Source organism: Hesperophylax consimilis, chromosome 8, assembly GCF_061612785.1.
Source record: "Hesperophylax consimilis isolate HC1 chromosome 8, BYU_Hcon_1.0, whole genome shotgun sequence".
In the NCBI taxonomy this organism is placed as follows: domain Eukaryota; kingdom Metazoa; phylum Arthropoda; class Insecta; order Trichoptera; family Limnephilidae; genus Hesperophylax; species Hesperophylax consimilis.
Window position 1 is genome coordinate 40,830,038 of NC_142843.1, and position 19,729 is coordinate 40,849,766.

General features: G+C 36.5%; 1 protein-coding gene across 1 annotated transcript in view; it reads right to left on the reverse strand.

Annotated features, from left to right (window-relative positions):
• LOC149422062 (hemocytin-like) overlaps positions 1–19,729 on the reverse strand; it is a 66,699-nt gene that overhangs the window by 10,660 nt on the left and 36,310 nt on the right. The window contains exons 31-58 of the mRNA XM_089634272.1: positions 18,681–18,829; positions 17,358–17,608; positions 16,747–16,961; positions 16,061–16,305; positions 12,871–13,059; positions 12,134–12,372; positions 11,925–12,044; positions 10,724–11,017; positions 10,052–10,221; positions 9,611–9,743; positions 9,282–9,516; positions 8,992–9,105; positions 7,979–8,197; positions 7,256–7,359; positions 6,831–7,058; positions 6,611–6,730; positions 6,166–6,324; positions 5,912–6,058; positions 4,887–5,006; positions 4,627–4,785; positions 4,013–4,159; positions 2,916–3,035; positions 2,671–2,829; positions 2,419–2,565; positions 1,913–2,032; positions 1,677–1,832; positions 1,134–1,280; positions 436–558 (exon numbers count right to left, since the gene is read on the reverse strand). Of these exons, the coding sequence (XP_089490398.1) occupies positions 436–558; positions 1,134–1,280; positions 1,677–1,832; positions 1,913–2,032; positions 2,419–2,565; positions 2,671–2,829; positions 2,916–3,035; positions 4,013–4,159; positions 4,627–4,785; positions 4,887–5,006; positions 5,912–6,058; positions 6,166–6,324; positions 6,611–6,730; positions 6,831–7,058; positions 7,256–7,359; positions 7,979–8,197; positions 8,992–9,105; positions 9,282–9,516; positions 9,611–9,743; positions 10,052–10,221; positions 10,724–11,017; positions 11,925–12,044; positions 12,134–12,372; positions 12,871–13,059; positions 16,061–16,305; positions 16,747–16,961; positions 17,358–17,608; positions 18,681–18,829 (4,729 nt within the window). The remainder of the gene's footprint in view (positions 1–435; positions 559–1,133; positions 1,281–1,676; positions 1,833–1,912; positions 2,033–2,418; positions 2,566–2,670; positions 2,830–2,915; positions 3,036–4,012; positions 4,160–4,626; positions 4,786–4,886; positions 5,007–5,911; positions 6,059–6,165; positions 6,325–6,610; positions 6,731–6,830; positions 7,059–7,255; positions 7,360–7,978; positions 8,198–8,991; positions 9,106–9,281; positions 9,517–9,610; positions 9,744–10,051; positions 10,222–10,723; positions 11,018–11,924; positions 12,045–12,133; positions 12,373–12,870; positions 13,060–16,060; positions 16,306–16,746; positions 16,962–17,357; positions 17,609–18,680; positions 18,830–19,729) is intronic.

The window sequence follows — 19,729 nt, forward strand, 5'->3', positions numbered from 1 at the left end:
TCTACTTAAGGGTTGTTATTGATAGCGGCTCAATTTAAAATATTACACGACGTAGTGCATCGCCTTAAATAAATTAAGTTGTAAAGCGCCCTTAAGATGATTTTCCCACGAAAAAGAAAAGAAATAATCCAATCATTGTAATTAACGACAGTTACATTAATTTATTTATTGACTAATCAATATTCGTTATTATAGTTTCTCCTTCTTTTATATGGTGGGGTCAAAGTGAACACCAAATTCAACACAATTGGTACGGGTTTAGTTTGTTTACGTCCTCAAAATTTTGTGGCAGCGAAACTGTTAATCAACACATCTAGCAGAATACGTAGGCAGCACCAATGTAGTATGCATAGTGAAAAACATTTTGTTAATGTATTTTTGTGCTGGGCGGGAATGGAACCCGCTAAGCTATGGAGTTAGTATTTATGGTATTACCTGCTTGCATTTCTTCTCGCACTGCAACGTAGTTGTTTGTTTCTCTAGTGAGCTATCTCCATCATTCAATACGCAAGTCAATACTACGCAAGGATCATCAGCAGATACCCATTTGGCCCCAATCTGAAATATTTAATCGTTGTAATCAAAAACACAATATAATAAAAAATCCGATAAATTAATTAACCAGTCGAACGATGGCTACCCATATTTAGGTCTCATCATTCATGGCTGCCTAAATTTAGGTATATGGTTTTTTTTATGATTTTTTTTTTATAAAACCTACATTTTATAAAACCTATTTTTTATAAAATGACGGAGTTCGATGGATTCATTGGCTTTAAACCACAGTAAGTAGTTTTTATGTTTCCCTATTAATAATCAGAGGTATGATTCTTTGAATGAGCGCGGGCGAATGCAAAACTGAATGCTCAAGGTGATTTTTGTAAATACGGCAACATATAAATGACGATATCATTGAAGAAGAATATTTTTTAATAAATAATATTATACTAATAAATCTAAAGGAATCATGAAACAGAACAAGATACAGAAAAATAAAAAGATAACGGTCTCAACCGGGAATCAATTTTGTTTAGATTTTTAACCTTGAAAAGTTGTTGCAATAAAAATTGAATATAAATGACTACTTGACGTCACAAATAATATGTCCGCTTTTTAAAATGACAAGTACTAACCTCATATGTCTGCCCTTTGTCCCTGCAAGCCGTAGTCTTGATTTTTGGGCAACACTCTCCTTCCACTGGCTTTACCTCTACCTTAAAGTCTTCCCTCATCTTCTCGCTAATAGCCGGGCAGTTCACCTTCACTGACTGAACTTGGAGCTGGAATAGACACAAACATTACACAATGTATACTTTAAATATATAATTCAAATTCTTACATAACACATATTATATAGGTACATGATGTACAACACATTTATTCATTGCAAGACAGTGAATAATGCACAGCGAGAATATGTGTGTGGCTGCCAGGAACAAGAAGTGCCTCTCTAATTTTGTATTAAATTTGTGAAAGATGAAGTTTCGAGTTGAATTCAGATATATATGTAGGGACTGTCATACATCTTATTGAAAACATACTCATAAAAAGATGATGTGCATTTCGCTGGAGGAACAGAAAATGCTCTCATCATATTACATGAATTTTGGTTTAGGATAGGTTGATACATATAGTACAGGTTTACTATATTATATGTGTTACTTCTTTGAACTCACCACTCCATTTTTGTTAAGGCAGGTATACTTGTTGCAGAAATCTTCTGATGTCCAGTCTTCTCCAATCTTCCTCTCTACTCCAGATACCACACAAGCCACAGGCAGGCACTCTCCGCAGCAGGCGTCGGGTTTGTTGGATGGACTGTACTTCCAGCCCTGGGGAAATTTAAATTCTTGTTACAGTTTGTTAAAATATTTAAATTCATTAGCAAGTATTTTATGCATGTTAGACATACCTGTTTACACCTCTTATCGCATTGTTTCACTTTCATCTGCTTCTCTAAGAAGTTACCTTCTTTGGAGGTACACATGAAGGAAACACACGGATCGCTTGAAGACTTCCATTCTTCGCCAATCTAGAGAGGGCATAAAAGCATTAGTATACAAACAAATAAAAAAAGAAGATTTGCTATACAAGCAGACAATATAAAAAGAAGCCTAGAATATTCCATGACAGGAACATTAGTGACATCTTTTGGTTTTTGATAGAAGCTTAGTCAAGCTAGCAACTAAACAAATTAGCTGATAAAATAAATTAATTTTAATTCATAAAAATCTACCTACCTAATCTAGCTACCCAAATTTGGGTAACTATCGCTCAAGGCCATTAGCCGTGCTACCTAAATTTTGGAAGCTATTGCTTGAGTGGTTATCATAGAATAATGTATCATGAATTAATTGATGGTTTAAATCTGCACATTAAATAATGTATCATAAGTTAATCGATGGTTTAAAACTGCACCTTGAATATTTTTCCTTCGACTTTGCAAGCCACAGGCACAACTTTCTTGCAGCATTGTCCTTCGACCGCTGTTTCCTTCAGCTCAAACTCTTCTCTCATGTTCTTGCTGACTGTCGGGCAGGACACTTCCATGGACTGGACTTGGAGCTGAAGAAAAATAACAATTATTATTATTAATCAACCATCTTCCATGATAAAAAAATTCAATCGTTTTAATGACAAATACTACAATTATATTTTTGTTGTACTAACAGATCCATTCTTGTTCAGACATGTGAACTTGGTGCAGAGGTCTTCCGAGGTCCATTCCTCTCCAATCTTCCTTTCAACTCCGGACACCATACAGGACACGGCCAGACACTCTCCACAGCACTTACGGTATGGTTTGGGAGACGGGTTATACTTCCATCCCTAAAGGAGAAAAATGTATGTAATTAAATCATTCAGTTGATTACTCTACAATCCATGAAGCATGATTATTTTGTTTGTAAATGTACCTTTTTGCAATTTGTTTCGCACTGTGTGATTTTAGTATGCTTCTCTAGAGTGCCATCACCCTTAGCATCACAGACGAAGGATACACATGGATCTGTATCTGAAGCCCACTGCTCTCCAACCTGGAACATAATTACATATTTATTTAATATTGAAAATATGTCGTTATTCGGCATGCACTTTACCTAAATAACTTTAACAGGTTCGCTGCCGCCATAGAATAAAGATGAAAACTAGGAGTGCTTTCCATATAATTTTGATTGGAAACAAATGTCACCACTGATTTAGTACAATATCCACCCTATTTGAATATCGTAATCGCGGTGAAACACAGTTTTGTATTGGAAATTTAAGTTTTTTTTTTTTTTTTACAGTATTACCGCACAAGAGTCCCAACTGCTCCCGTCTGGAGCCAGTGAGACTATGGCATCCCCAATTGGGGTATGTTGTGAGGCTGAGGGTATTGGGGAGGGGAGGGAGATGGGGAAGAGGAAGGTGGGGAAGTACCTGGCTATTCAGATCTGGTCACCAAACACGGCTAAAGCCATTTCAAGCAACGTTTCAATTCTGAATGGTGGTCTTACACCAGGGCGATACTGAGAGTATCTTCCACTCTGGAACGTGCCGCAAATATACTATATATTATTTTTAATTAATTAATTGTGAAATATATTAATTGTGAAATAACACAAATTAATCAAATAAAATTTATTTGCGCACGCCGGGTTCGAACCAGCGACCTTCGGATCTGTAGTCAAAAGCGTATACCACTAGACCACGCCGGCCGTCAAAGTTAAGTTCCGATTGGCCAAATTTTTGGATCCCGAAACAAGTCCACACGGCGTTTCTTGTGTTCTTCTTTATTCTATGGCTGCTGCCTTCATATATTCAGTGAAAAACCACGTAAGAAAACTAGTTAGTGTCCGAGTTGAGAAATGCGTCAGGTTCCCACCCAAGAGTTCTGGGTTCAATTCCTTAGCTAGCTAAGTCCTCCATCATTGCATCTTCCTCTTTTAATGATGGCAGTAGGAGTACGGGCGTTTCTTCCAGCTCAAAATCTTCCCTCACGATTGTGTTGCCAGAATTGTATGAAGCTTACCTTGTATACTTTGTCCTGCACTTTGCAGGCGACGGGTTTCACCTTCTTGCAACACTGTCCTGTCACGGGCGTTTCTTCCAGCTCAAAGTCTTCCCTCATGATTTTGCTAACGGGCGGGCAGGTTACTCCTACTGACTGGACTTGGAGCTGAAAAAAAAGACAAGTTTATTTCCAAGAAAAAATAATTATTGCCTTTGTGAAGATACGCAAGAATGTTCAGATTCAGTTAACTAATTAATAAGTCTGGCAACATTATTTTGCTTTGCTTTTATTTTACATTATTTTCTCACTGCCCAGAATACTAATGGAGGGAAATAATTATGCTGAGTCATAGGACACCTTCAAATTATGAACTAAATAAATACAAAAGATTTTTGCTGTGGCAGTTTGGTTATGCATAAAAATAAAGAAAAAAAACTGTATAATTTTACCGTTCCTATGTAAAAGCTCTTAAAACCAAAATTAAATAAATAACCACAGAGAAGGTAACTATCGCAGGATCATAACCCTGAAATAATACATTGCAGAAAAGCAACCTGATAATAAATTTACAAGAATTTATAAAGTAGGAAAATGAATAATAAATACTGCAATATTTTTTTTATGTAACTTACGACTCCATTCTTATTGAGGCAAATGTATTTGGTGCAGAAATCGTCAGAGGTCCATTCTTCACCTATCTTCCTCTCTACCCCGGACACCACACAAGCAACGGGCAAACACTCTCCGCAACAGATCGTCTCGGGTTTGTTGGACGGACTGTACTTCCAACCCTGTCAAAGGAAAAATATTAATATTGGTTCTCAAACATAATTATACTCATATTAAATTATAATTTCATCGTTTTATTGAAATAGAAATTCTGGAAACTGACCTGTTTACATTTCACTTCGCATTGCTTGACGGACATTTGCTTTTCTAAAGTTCCATCTTCCTTCTTCACGCAAGTGAATGAGACACAAGGGTCGCTGTCAGATTTCCAAACCTTACCAATCTGAAAACAAAAGAAAATAAAACAGTAACGTTACGCAACGACACAAGCTATCCTAACCTAACCTAGTTTATTATGATATGTAGTTGTTTGTGTAATGTTAGTCTCAAAAATGCCAAGATGCCTTATGTGAGACTAGCTTAAATTTGAAATTCCATTTATGACATTATCTTTAAGCTAACAAAAACTATTCTAACCTAACATTGTTTATTTTAACCAATTAATGCTAGGATTTTTAATACTTTTAAAAAGATCAGGTTTTTTTAAATTTTTTATTCGTAGTTTATACATTTTTCAATTAAAATATAAATAAGAATGAAATAAGCAGCTCAAAAACACGACCGATGCAGTAGAGCTGCAGGCAAATTCAAACAGTATTGAGTAAAAATTTATATATCGCTAACTTTCGCTAGCGTTTGCGTGTTAGCTAAAAATAGAACGCTGCAAGTCGAAACCGGCGAGTGTCACTCGGGTTAGCGGAAATTGGAATGCATTTAGCGCGCGAGCGTGACTCGTTTAAAAGGATGAAGCAGTTAATGACAGTTGTATTTGAAATGGAACAATCCTATGCATGCAGGACATGCTCTATATAATTTACCATATATTATGCATAAGTATTATATATACAACTGTCTCACGCAGTTGTCAGCTGTAAAAGTGACAGATCAAGTACTAAGAAATGATATTCCACGGCAGTTCCCCAATTGATCCAACCACTTCTCCTGCCATAGGATACTTTCGTGTGACACTACAACATAATCAGTAAAGGCCACACCCAAAAGTCGCTTGATGCGTATAGCGTGGTCTGACATAGGCACCAGTTGCATGAACATGGAGTTAACAAGATCCTGAAACTTTAATGATTACAATTACAATGATAGAATAACGTTTGTAAGTATTTAACGCACCTTGTATATTTTTCCGTCAACTTTACAAGCGACGGCTTTAACTGTCTTGCAGCACTTTCCTTCTACCGGTGTCTCTTCCAATTCAAACTGCTCTCTCATGTTCTTACTGACAGCTGGACAGGATACCGCCGTAGACTGCACTTGGAGCTAGAAGGAAAATTGACATAAAATAAAGAGAAACTAAACATATTTGTAAGGGTCAAAAATTATCATAGATTTCATAATTGTCTAACTTTAAGATTTTAAGAACTCACAGTTCCATTTTTATTGAGGCAGACGTAATCTGTGCAGAAATCTTTAGAAGTCCATTTTTCTCCGATTTTACGTTCCAAACCACTGACGATGCAGGCCTCAGGAGTACATTGTCCACAACAAATCTTGTCCGGGTCTGGAGAAGGGTTATACTTCCAGCCCTGAAACAAAAAATTAGATTTTAAGTAAGATTATTTCTTCTACATAACATTACCAGGCTAAATTAATTTAGGATAGTAAAGATCAAAATTTTCTTTCTCTTTTCCTAGTCGCATTGGGGACCTGAGATGAGGGGAGATGCGCTTTGAAAATGCATCTCAATGCATCCCTGTCCAGTGCCACTTCAGTGGCTCCGTCCATTGCAGGCCCAGTCTCTCCTCGCAGCCGGTACAGCTAAATAATATGGTAAGGATACTCTGGATTGTAAAAAAAAAACAGCATATTCACCTGCTGACAATTCTTATCGCATTGTTTGACTATTGTTTTCTTCTCCAAGGTACCGTCTTCTTTTTCAGAGCATTTGTAAATTACGCAAGGGTTTGTGTCGGACTTCCATTCTTCGCCGATCTATAATAAATAAACATATTTAGTCACATTCGAAAACTATTAATTACATAATTTCAAATTTAATACACAATTCAAACAATGATTAAAGTATTCGGGGTACCTTGTAAACGGTTCCGTCGTATTTGCAGGCAGAGTACTTAGGCTTGGGACAGCAAGTGAAGGGGATTCCAACGGACTCTGTGACAAAGTCGTCTAACTCGGGGATGGCCGGACACTGTGTGACGGAGCAAACGGCCCTTAGGACTGCTTTAGTGCTGGTCTTACTGGAACCTCCGAGTTTCTTGCAGAGGCAAGAGCGACAGGGGCCATCCTGCCACGTTGCGCCCATCTGAAAACAAACAGAAAAACACACATATCAGAATTCATTACTGAATTGCTAAATTAAAAATGTCAGAAAGATATTGAAACGCCATAGGATACAGAATTCAATACTGTATCTTCGCAATTCAAAACGATGGAATTCCATGAAAGTATTAGAATTTGTTAACATTTTTTTTAAATAGATGTCAAAAATATAATGCTTACCGATTTGGGAATAGTTTCAACTTGTCCAGTGGGTTTCTTGGTTTCTCCTCCCAAAGGAGAGGATTCATATTCCATGTCATACAAACACTTGTCAGTTGGAGGTTCTATAAAATTGAATAAAAATAAATACTGCATACTTACATACAGATTCACATAAGTACTATATTTAATGAGGTGGGGGGGGAATCACCATTTAAGACTGATTCTCAGCCCGTTTCTGCTGTTGATCAAATTGTGACGACTGTCAAGGATAACGGTTGTGGAAAAGTGAGAATTGTAAACAACCTAAAGGCGGGTGTTTGACAGAACTTGAACAATTCATAAAATTTCAAAGTTAATATTCAAGTTGTTTGAAAAAAAAAAAAAAAAAAAAGTTCTGTGAAAGCCCTATTAAAGTTCTGTAACTATCCAAGTACTGTGAAACAACCTGCCCATGATGAAATAATAATAGAATTTTAATAAAACTTTTACAGAACTTGAATTTTAACTTTGAAATTTAATGAATTGTTCAAATTTGGTGAAACTACTCATCCTAAGTATTGTATTTTTCAGAACCGATGTACATATATGTTTCGGGGAAATGATAAAATTTAAAAAAACAATCTTTTCAAATTCAGACAACCCATATCTTATTTTATATGGCTAAGTTTTGCAGGCCATTTTTAATAGTGTAACTATGCATGTTACAGTTTCACCGGTAACAACTAGTAACATGATAATTACCGCAGGTGTAGGTGGGGCAGCACTCCTTGTCCTTGTGATTGGGTCGGGGCTTGTGGTGAGGGGGGCACTTGGGGGCTGCGGGGCACTTTTCGGGCTTACAGACCAGCGAAACCTGCGGGCAGCAGCCCGAGGAGTCTACCACGCGCTCCATTCCCGGCTCCAGGAGCTCCACCTCGTTATCCGGTAGGACGGAGTCACACTCATCCAGTGGCTTGCATTCTGCGTCGTGTTAGATAGAAATAATCAAACATAAATAATAAAGAAATTAAAAGTATCTAACTAAATAGTGTAACCAAATAGTCAGATTTGGAAACAAGCCCGAACTTTTGTTCACCAGATTTGGGGGATTTCTAGTTAAGGTTTTTTACACAGCCAGCAATTTACACGCCATTGTAAAAAGGGCTAGTAATTTGTAAGCAAATTATATTTTCGCACACTATATGGTGAAATTAAGTATTACAATGCGAAGTGCCTGTATACTGTCTGATTCATTTATTGAGAAATCACTGAAAAAGGCACGCCCACGCCTCTCCCCCTGCTCCGCGCAACTTGGTTAGTTCCCCTCGCCCTTGTGGGCAGCTTTGTCTCTTTAGTCAACGACATTCTCCTATTATTATTTTTGTAATAATATGTATTACTAAAGGTTTCAAAGGGAATAGGTGTGTAACTGTGAATACTGTAGTCAAATGTTGACAAACACGATATATTAAAACGTCACAAGCAGACATACGATTTTGTTAACTTCATATTTTATAACAACTCAGTGGAATGAACTTAGGTTACCCAAAGATGTCGAGTATTGTAGAGACTGAGTGTACGATAAATAAGGTAGGAACCTCCGTCTAGGTAAGAACCGTCTGCTAATTAACATATCAGAGCCAATTGTCAATCTATCACATTAAAAGTCCGTGTTTTGTTGTGCCGGAGTTTTATTTTTTAAGAGAGTTTTTGAGAAAACCTGGAGATGCAACAGTTACTTTGTATTATTATTATTGGGTAGCTATTAAACTCACGGCAAACAAATGTGGGACACCTGGTAGCCGCAGTTTCCAACTTCAGAATTTGTCCAAATCCGCATTCCATTTTGACAGGTTCATCACAATGTGGCCTGTCGGTCGGCACCACAACTGCAATTATAGAAACAGAAACAATAATATAGTACACGCCAAAAACCTGTTTGAGAAATAATAACAATGCCGATTCGGCGAGCTTACAAACGATGGTGGATTGTATAAGGAAGAAACCGTTTTATAATTTAGGTTGGAAACTGAACTGTTTAAAAATATGAGGTATTGTTACTCACTGCAAATAAATTCAGGGCAGCACTGTCCAGCGGGCTTGGCGATTTGCTGAGCCACCAGGCCGGGGGCGCACGATGAGGCCTGCGCGCACGAGCGCTCCACGCACGTCACTCCCCCCTTCTTACTGCACGAACACGAGGTGCACTCGTCCACCTGCCACGTATCGCCCACGTAGTGGCCTGCAGAGTCGCAAGGGAAGCACTTGCTGTGCTTGATGCAAGTGTTGTTCACTGCCACCTGTTGGGAGTTTTTAGAAATAAATTAGTTTTCAAGTTCATAAAAAGATAAATGTTGAATAATAATTATTTTGATAGATTAACACATTATGTACCTTTCCCTCAGGACAAAAGCAACCTTCTGATTTTGGCAGATGACAGGATGAGGGTTTCTTGGTATATTTCTCGTAATTTTCACAAGTTATCTGACAGCCCAGACCGCATGATTCATATGTCAAATCATTTTCACTGAAAATCGAATAAAAATTTACATGGTTATTTTGTATTTCAGTATCAACGCTAATACACTACTGACGGATTGTTTAACAGAATTTTGAACAATTCATCAAATTTCAAAGTTAATATTCTAATTCAAGTTCTGTTATTATCCAAGTACTGTGAAACAACTAGCCCATGATGAAGTATTAACAGAACTTTCAGAAAACTTAAATTTTAACCTTTAAATTTGGTAAATTGTTCAAGTTCAACAACGGGTCCTACATAATTTTATTATTGAATAAAATATGACTTTCATAATACTTGAATAAAGAAATTACCATTTGTAAGGGCAGAAGTCCTCTCTTCTCCAATCAAGACAGATGCCAGCTCTCTCACACTGTCGAGCGTATGCTTCCAAGCTGACACACAGGCCTAGTTGCTTGTGGATGGAACACAGGTCTTGCTGACAAGAAGACAAGAAGGGGATTGGATCCACCACCGGATGGCACTACAAGAATATCAATACATTCATATTGTAGCACAATAGCAGCATTCCTCTTGTCATTCTATGTTGTGCTAGAACATCATGTGGTATTTCGACAAGTTGTGGCGACAACACATACAAGCCACAGCATTCCAAGAGGAATGGGCTATCAATAGAACTATGAATTACATATATTAAAACTAAGTATTGCAAGATTTGCAGAATGCCTGATTTCTAGGCTAAATCTATTTGTTGCCTCAAATAAGTCCATATGGTGGGTGAACCTTGGATAAGTTCTATGCATCTGCATATAGATATACCTGAGGATTTATTTATTGGATTTGTTCCAGAATTTATATATTTAGTTTGGTGCGGAATTCATACACCACTAGCATACGTCAGCTTACTTTTATAATGCCATCAAACATGGCTATGATTGCATCTGGGTTATTAAATTTTTCTAGTCTTGCTATGTTATTATGTAAAATACAGTTTGCTTCAAAGAATCTATTGTTTTGTCAATTACCTTTCCGAATTTCATGTCGTCCATGATCTTAAAGCACGGGTCTTGATCAGGCGGTAGCGGCCAGCACTCGTCCTTTGGCTTCTCCACGCAGTTGTCCTCCTGGATGTCCAGCAGCTCCAGCTCCGTCCGGGGCGCTCTCCAACCGAGCCCGAACTTACGAACCTCGTCGTCCGACTGGCCGAGGTCGTTGTCCGCATCCCCGTCGCAGTTGCCACACAGCCCCTCCATCTTTCCACCGTACAACATGGAGGGCACCTTGATCGTGAAGGCCATGTTGTGGAAAATGGAAGCCACCTGATGGATGAAGAGGAGGTTAAAGGGGATATTTAAAGATATTAAAAGACTAAATAATAATTGGCTAAATTAGTTAGGAAGTGGTAGGAGGTTCTGCCACCAGTTCAGACATATTTGATTCCTTTATAGAATTTTTACAATATCGCGAAAACTCCATTTGTAAAAATGTTCATGAAGGACAAAAACTATCCAAGAATATGCACACTCCGCTGGCATTAGTATTGGGGATAGTTCATTTGCAGTATTGACTTTGATCAAGTACAAGCGATCTATTGGTCAATTCTCTTCTAGTTTATTGATCAATGCTGCTTGTGCTGCTAAAACATTGAATTTAATTCAATGAAATTCAAATTTGGCACTTCCATTTAATGAAAGCGCCAAAAAACGTATTTTGAAATTATTGGCTCATTGAACTTAGGTAGATGATATATCTGAACATTTAAAATACATATATTTTTTAATGCCAAACCGCACAAGAGTCCCAACTGCTTCCAACCGACTGGAGCCAGTGAGACTATAGCATCCCCAATTGGGGTATGTTGTGCGGCTGAAGGTAATGGGGAGGGGAAGGAAATGGGGAAGATGAAGGTGGAGAAGTACCTGGCTATTCACTTATGATCACCAAACACGGCCAAAGCCATTTCAAGCAACGCAACGTTTCAATTCTGAATAGTGGTCTTACACCAGGGCGATACTGAGAGTATCTCCACTCTGAAACTTGCCGCAAATATACTTTTAAATGAGTAATTTGTGAAATAACACAAATTAATAAAGTAAAATTTACTTGCGCACGCCCGGATTTGAACCCGCAACCTCCAGCTTGCTAGTCGAAAGCCTTACCCCTCTACTACAAAGGAGGATACATATACGTGACTGCGGAAGTTATTAATTATAGTTAAAAATTTACCTCCAACTGGACAGAGGGAATCAACAGCGTGATATCATTGCCAGAGATTTCTTGTAGATGAAGCCATTTATTGAGGACTGGGTAATGTCTGACCGTCATGCCATCTACAGTCGTTATTAGCTGAAAATTCAAGAACAATAAATACAGACATCAACAAAAGGTTAAGTATTTTTGTTTTAAATAGTATTGAAGAGGTTTGAGAAACATACCTCATCACCATTCTTCTGTATGTGTAAGGTATGGTTTTCAAAAACAATGTGCAATGCCACGGTACAAATAGCATCAGGATTATTGGGGCACTCTCCATTAGTAACATACACTTGGAAGGCGTGCTTCCCATCGCCGGATAATATATCCCTCGATGCAATGTAGGTACAGTTGCCGTTAAACGTGAAGTTGCGTCTGTCATAAGTTACGAACTGGGGCTTTCCAAACCCATCACAGACACCTAAAAAATAAAACATAAAAAAATTGTAATATGTATTCGTTATTTTTTGGATAAAATAATATTATAGTTAAAAATTACGAAAGGGTGAGTAGGTACTTGATATCAGTTTGATTAATAAATAAATAAAAGGTGGGTGGGGAGGTACCTATTTGATAGCAGTAAGTGTTTACCCAACAATTTTATTTTCAATTTTGATAATGGCAACACTATCTGAAATGGATGATGACACAAAATAAAAGGGGGGAACATTGGTTTTCTAAGTTGTAAATTTGACAGTAATTAACATATTTTTATAATATTATGAAGAAGGAATTTTTTTTGTTTCTTTGATGTGTCTTAAGCCGATAAATATAATAAAAGGGTATAAGTATAAAGTGGTATTTAGACACACTTGTGTAAGTATGTTTGGGAATATGTATGGTGTATATACTACCTATTTAAAAAAAAATCAGCTAATCATTTTATTGTATCGATATTATCTAATATTTAAAAACTTACAATCTCTGCACTCTGTGGGAGGGACACAGTTCTCTCCCTTGCGGACCATTCCCTCCGGACAGAAGCAGCCCGAGAAGCAGACTCCCGGGGTGGTGGGGCAAGGGTCGTCTTCCTGCAAGGAGCTGCACGAGAGCTCGCAGCGCCGTCTGAAGCAGTCATAATGGACCAACGGAGCGGGGCACAAGGCCGCTGATGGGAGAAAACAAATTTAAAAATAAGTTACCTCTACCACAAGTACACAGGTACAGTGGTTACAGTGGTACAGTGGTACAGTGGGTTACAGTGGTACAGTGCACCACAGGTTCAGTGATTAAAATAATTATTAAGACCTTGTAAGTCTTTATTAATTTATTTTGTATTTTTATCTTTCAAAATAAGCTTTTGGGGTAATTATTTCCCTTACCGCTGAACTTTTAGGAACAGAAGTTACACTTTGTTTCAACAATTACTACAAAAAACAAATATTTACAAGCACAATTATTTATGTTATTAGGTTCTAAGTTTGGGCTAGTTAAGTAATTTATGCTTATTTAGACTGAAACAAAACTTTTCCATGTGTTACTCTGTAAAGCAGTGTTTCCCAGTTTTCTTTATGCCATGCCCCACCGTAGTCTTTTCAAAAGTCAGATGCCTCACCGGCATCTAACTAAACAGCAGGTAAATTTTCAAATCATATTGTAATTTGTTTGTAAACATAGGTATTAACCCCTAATGAAATTAAATAAAACCTATTCTAATAAATATATTATGACTGAAATTAAATTTCTGTAACTATCTATGTTCGCAGAAGTCAAGCTTAATGGCAAAAATTCGCATTCATACTAAAGAAAAACCATTATCATGTTCTTACTGTAACTATTAAAATTCACAAAAGACAAATTTAATCACTCACATTTGCATTCACACAAAGGATAAACCATTTTCATGTTCTTACTGCGATAATTCATGTTCACAGAAGTCACGTTTAATGAGACACAATAGCACTAATTCTTAAGAAAAACCATTCTTACTGTAATTATTACACACATTATCACTCATATTTAGGATAAACCATTCTCATATTCTTAGTGCAACTATTCATGTTCACAAAAGTCAAGCTTAAAAAGACACATTCGCACTCATACTAAGCAAAACTCATTCTCATGTTCTTACTGCGATCATTCATGTTCACGGATATCCGGATAGCTTATTTCTACAAATTCGCACTCATGCTTAGGAGAAATCATGTATCATGTTCTTTTTGTAATTATATATTTTATTTTTGGAAAATTAACAGTTACATACTTGGTTGTTTAATACATGTGCAATTTACTTTACTGAGAAACCAATTATAGATTTCCTCGTTATACTTATACATTTTGTATTAAATAATTAAGCAGTATATTGTCTACATCCTGCACAGTTTTTGTCTTTTTAGATACTTATTGAAATTGCAACGAATTTCATTATATTTTAAGTAAAATTTGGCGTATATTTCAATTTTGCACATCTCAGACATTTTTTGGATGACCGATGAGTATTCCCCTTTATATGTGGAATGCCTACGTGTCTCATCTCTGAAGCGTGGTGCCCCATCTCTGAGGCGTTATGCCCCACCGTGGGAAACACTGCTGTAAAGGGATCGTTTAAAAGGTAAATTTTGAACTTTGATTGAATAAAAATGGAATTATATTGCATCTTTTACTATCTATACCGACGTGTATCGTTGTTGCTTTCAGTAATTAAGTTGAAACAAAGAGTAATTTCTATAATCCGTGCATATTAAAAGTGCAGCGGTTAAGGAAATATTTACTGCATTTGGTAACATTTTTAACTTCCGCTCGATATTTTCTCAAACAGATTTATTATGTTCTATTAGGTAAGGTGACAATTTTTAAAAATGATTTTTTCCATCATTAGTGGAATACGGCAAATAGGGACAAGTTTAATACAAACATTAAAAAAATATATATTTAATGAGTAGTTGAGAATAATCAGAAGTTGGCTTCTGTAAATGGAAAATAAAGTATTTTAATAGTTATTTCGTTCAAATATAAACCCATTGTTACTTGGCAGCCATTCTTATTGATGTTTAAGTTAAGTTAAAGTTTTGAGGTTAGTTTTTTTTCTCTTATTTAAACCAAAATATGAACCTATGACCTTAAAATAGGTTCTTAGGTTGTCAGTTTTGGTTTAATTTAAACATAAATAAAAATGGGAAAACATGGCGTGAAGAAAAGATGTCGATAAACTTGTTGAATTCCGTTGCACGCTTACTGCGCAAAAAATATATAAATACCACTTGGTTTCAACTACTAGAAATAAATAATTTATATGGTGGGAGATGGTAAAAGATGCATTAAAGTTCCATTTTTCCTCAATCAAAGTTAAGTTCAAAGGTTAGGAAATATAATAATAATAATTGGATGACTTGTATAGTGCCGTTTTCGTGCAAAATCACCTCAAGAGCGCTGTGCATATAATATGCATAAATTATTAAAATAACCCAAACTACGTAAACCCTAAAAGCATGTTTAGTGCAGCGACATAAACCCCCGACTTAAATAGTTGTCACCATTAGATATTAAATTAAAATCAAGTGTTGTTTTTTTTAATAGCCATTGGACGCAGAGGAATTCATCTAGTTTACCAACATGTCAAATTATCAGTTTTTTTTAACGAAATAGTTACTAAAATGCATTATTTTCCATTTCCGGAAACTAAAATACTTACTTTTCATTGTTATCTTACTGATGCACAGTGGTTTTTATATTAAAAGTGCGTATTATCCGTGTCCCTATTTACCTTGAAAATTGTTACTGAAGCCATAAAAACACAACAAACTGTTTGCTTAAGATCATATTTAGTAAATATTTGGTCCTGATGTATATAAACGATTATCATCCCAGGGTGGGATTTGGCCTCCTTAAATGTTTTCCATTGGCTGCAGTCCCTTGCCGTTTGCCTACAGTCTCTGCCCTGTTTATATCCTCTTCCTCTCGATCTGCCAGAGACCACGAGTGTCTCCAGGTTGGAGTCCTCAGTTTGGCCAGCTATATGTCCAAAGTATACAGACAGACAGCCTGTTGTGGATTCTGAGCTCTTCCAGAACTTCTCTTTACCAGACATTCTTTCTACATGTCCAATAAAAAAGATTGTAGTTTTTTTTTCCCATAAAATAGTTATCTTTCAATTAATTATATTGACTCACGGCAACTGGTCTCTGTTCTCCATCCCTGCAGATTGACGGTCTGGTCACCGGCCTGGCAGCCCGTGACGAAGGTCTGCAGAGCCTCACACAAGCAGTTTTTGCTCTGACTGATGGAGAGCGCTGAGGAGCCCTTGGAGTCCTCCTTGGTCCCCGAGTTCTGCATGCACTCGCACACAGCCTCCAGACAGCGGGAGCGGGCTTTCTCCAGGTCTACGGAGGAGGCGCAGCCGGAGAACATCTCAGAGCTGGTCATGGAATGGGGTAAAGATTTGATACATAGATATGAATTTCTACCCAGATTCCGTGTTTGTAGCAAACAAAATTGGTTTTTTATGTACTTCATTTAATGCAATAATTGAAGGGATTCCTCCAGAAAACAGAACAGTACCTAAACTTAACATATTATTTTATTGTATTCTGTTTTGTTACCGTTCTGTTTTATTCGGTTACTAATTCAATGTTGAAAATCATGTTTTAGCAAAATGAAAAGAATGAAAAAACATCTGCCCTGATGATGGACAGTGCATGACTGTCCGAAACTTGGGCTCAAAAGGAGGAGGTAGCGGAACTCATATATTATACATATTACTAAAATAAATTAATCAAATTAAAACCTTTGGCATTAATAGTCGTAAATCATGTAGAAACAAAATTTATGACCGTAATAAAATTAGTATTTTGGTTACCTTATAACTTTGCACATATCCCATGCCTGGTTCTGCAGGTTGATGGGACATGCAGTGACTTCGCATACTTCGGGGCTGTCCTTGTGGGCCCAGCTGTCTCCAAACTCCTCGGTGGACCTAGCAGGGGACCCGTCAGGCTTTCTTCTGTCATCCACAGGCTCGCCGTTGAAGAAACCACATAGACCGTCTACTCGACCGTACAACTTGCCGGCAACCTGGAATTTGCAATGAACAAATATATTGAAAAACATTGGTTTAAAACTGAATGTGCCAATAATTACCGAACATAATCGCAAAGAGAGGAAATACGATCCAATGATGTTAAAATTGCTCCTGTCGCAATTGATCAATCCTGAATGCAAACAAAGACAACCACGGTGATTGATTTGGTGACCTATTTTTTCATGTTCTGGTGTAGGTTCAAGTCTGGGTTCCCTCGAATTTTTCTCTCTAATGTCAATCAACTATTTACACGTCTAATTGGCCTTATAATCTTTCAGCACTTATTTGCAAAGAGAACTTCAACAGTTCTCTTTGAACATTACAGATAGCAGCACTTCTGTTTGTAGCCAGATGTTACGATATACTATCAGATTAGAGAATTGACTCACCCCAATTCTGATGTTTTTCTTGTTGTCGTAGGTCACCCAGAATCCGTACTTGGTAGAGATGTAGAACAGGGTTTCGCCGAGTCTCGAGATGGCGAAGGTTTGCGTCTGGAAGCCGATCTTCCTCGTCTGGTCCACGGTGTACATGTAGCCGTTGTACTCCACCGTCAGGTCAGGGCGGAACCTCACCTGGTCTTGTCCTTGGGAAATTACCAGCTCATTCACGCACACATCCTTGGAGCAGTTCTTTTGCACTAGAATAAAACACAAAATTTATTCAAATATTCCGCAAAAGCGTCGTACTTTACTCTAAAATGGTATCTTTGCCACAAATGAAAAAAAAAACAAAAAACTATTTAACCTAACCTAACTTTGTTGGCTTTGTTCGTTACTAGTTTTTGTGTGGAAAATAAACTGTTTCCAGGGAACAATCTAAAGGTTTGCATGTGACAAGTTTCAATGACAAAACTTGTCAGTACTAATATATCATTTTATGAAATGAAAATGTACAATCAATACAGGATTCTCTCACATATTATGTCAGAAGGTCAGAGTATTTCCGCTTTGCAAGTAAATGGAATAATTTTGAATTTATCTGAAAACTAAAAACTGTTTTTGTAAGGTGATGAAATTCGCTTTCAAATTTTCTTAGTGGAAATAAAGACATCATTTTTGAAATATTTTAATTTTGAATGCAGACATGAAAAAGTAAAAAATAGCTCACCTTACGTTTTTTCGTCTAAACACTAAATAAAATTGCTGATAACGAAAAAACACATGTTTTGTGAGACAAATAAATTATAAAAATTATTTTCACCTCATTGTTTTGTGTTTCATATGAAAATAATCAGTAAAAAAATCAAGAAGTTTCATGAATTTTTCCCAAATGCAGTCGGAGCCTTTGGTGTCATAGAGGTGTACGTTTTAATCCTTCTGTGGTTAATTTCTAGATTTGCATATAAAGCACAGTGTTTTCTCTTTCTAACACCGTTTAGATCATATTTCTAACCATGACAGTAAGAGTGACATAACTATTTCTATGATACCATATGAACTGTTCCAAAAGGCAAACAAATAAGCCATTAGAGAGGTTAAGGGGTAAAAAATACACTTTTACAATAGCAATATGTTAAACAAGCCAAATTTTCATACTTATTGTATCCACCAAAAAAAAATCTTCTGTCTGAATGCAGCCTATAAGCAACAATTGAAAAAAACATCTTGTAATGATTTTGGGACAATGTTATGGTTCTTGAGACGGAATATATTCTATATTCTATGAAATATGTACTGATTTGTGAATATGCCTGATTGTATGTAACTTACGAGTAACATCCCAGGTGTTCATGTCAGCATCTCTAGCCAGGATGTGATTACAGATGTCATACTGGAACTCCGTACCATCAAACGTGTTGAATATACGGCAGGTAACATTGCACACCGCGTCACGGCGGGCGGGAGGGGAACAAGAATATCTGCGGAAAGGACAGCGGGATTAATATATAAAAAAATAATTACTAGGTACAAAAAATCATATCTTCATTGTTTAGTTAATTCAGTCAGCTCTCCGAAGTATCCAGGAAATGTTAAGATGTTCATTGTAAGGTATTAAGAGGATAAAAATAAATTAGAATTTCAAATTAATAGTCAGTCCTGTGTAGGCCTACTGTACTGTGCTATAGACCTCGCGACAAAAAAAGTATTTTTCTCTTATTTAACAAATCAATACCAAAATCATAAGATTTGTAAGTAGGTAACTAAGTAATTACCTACCTACTTAATTGCAAATCATATATTTTATGTAAATATTTTTTATTTCAAATAAAGAAAGAAGACATCACTGTCTCAATAAACAATTCTTTTTTCAAACTTTCTTCAGGTAGGTAGGTACCATAATGTTGAAATTCCTCAAATAAGAAAGTTCAAATAAACACAATGAATTTACAGTTGTAAAATAATCTTTAATGAACCATTGTTTTAATGGCCACCATCTTGAACCGAAAACGGAACGTACAGACAGAGGAAATGCAAAACTGTTGAGTTAAAACAGGACTTCCCTACACTCAGTCAAGAAATCGAAAGAAAAATGTGCTGTCAGAGATGCATTTTCAAGTTATAGTTTAGTTATTTGTTTCAAACTAAAAACTGATATATTGTCAGTCAATAATTTAGGTTCAGAAGAAAAAACTACAATAATTATAAATACAATTATTTTTATGTATTCTCTATCATGTAATTTTTAATTAATTTATCGAGTCTTACAGCTTGACATGTTTAACTATGCGGTCAGTTTGAGAACACAAAAAAACAATGATATAAAAAAAAGTTTGCTAATATCTCCTTTAGCTGCCTATAAAGTTAAACATGTCGAGTTA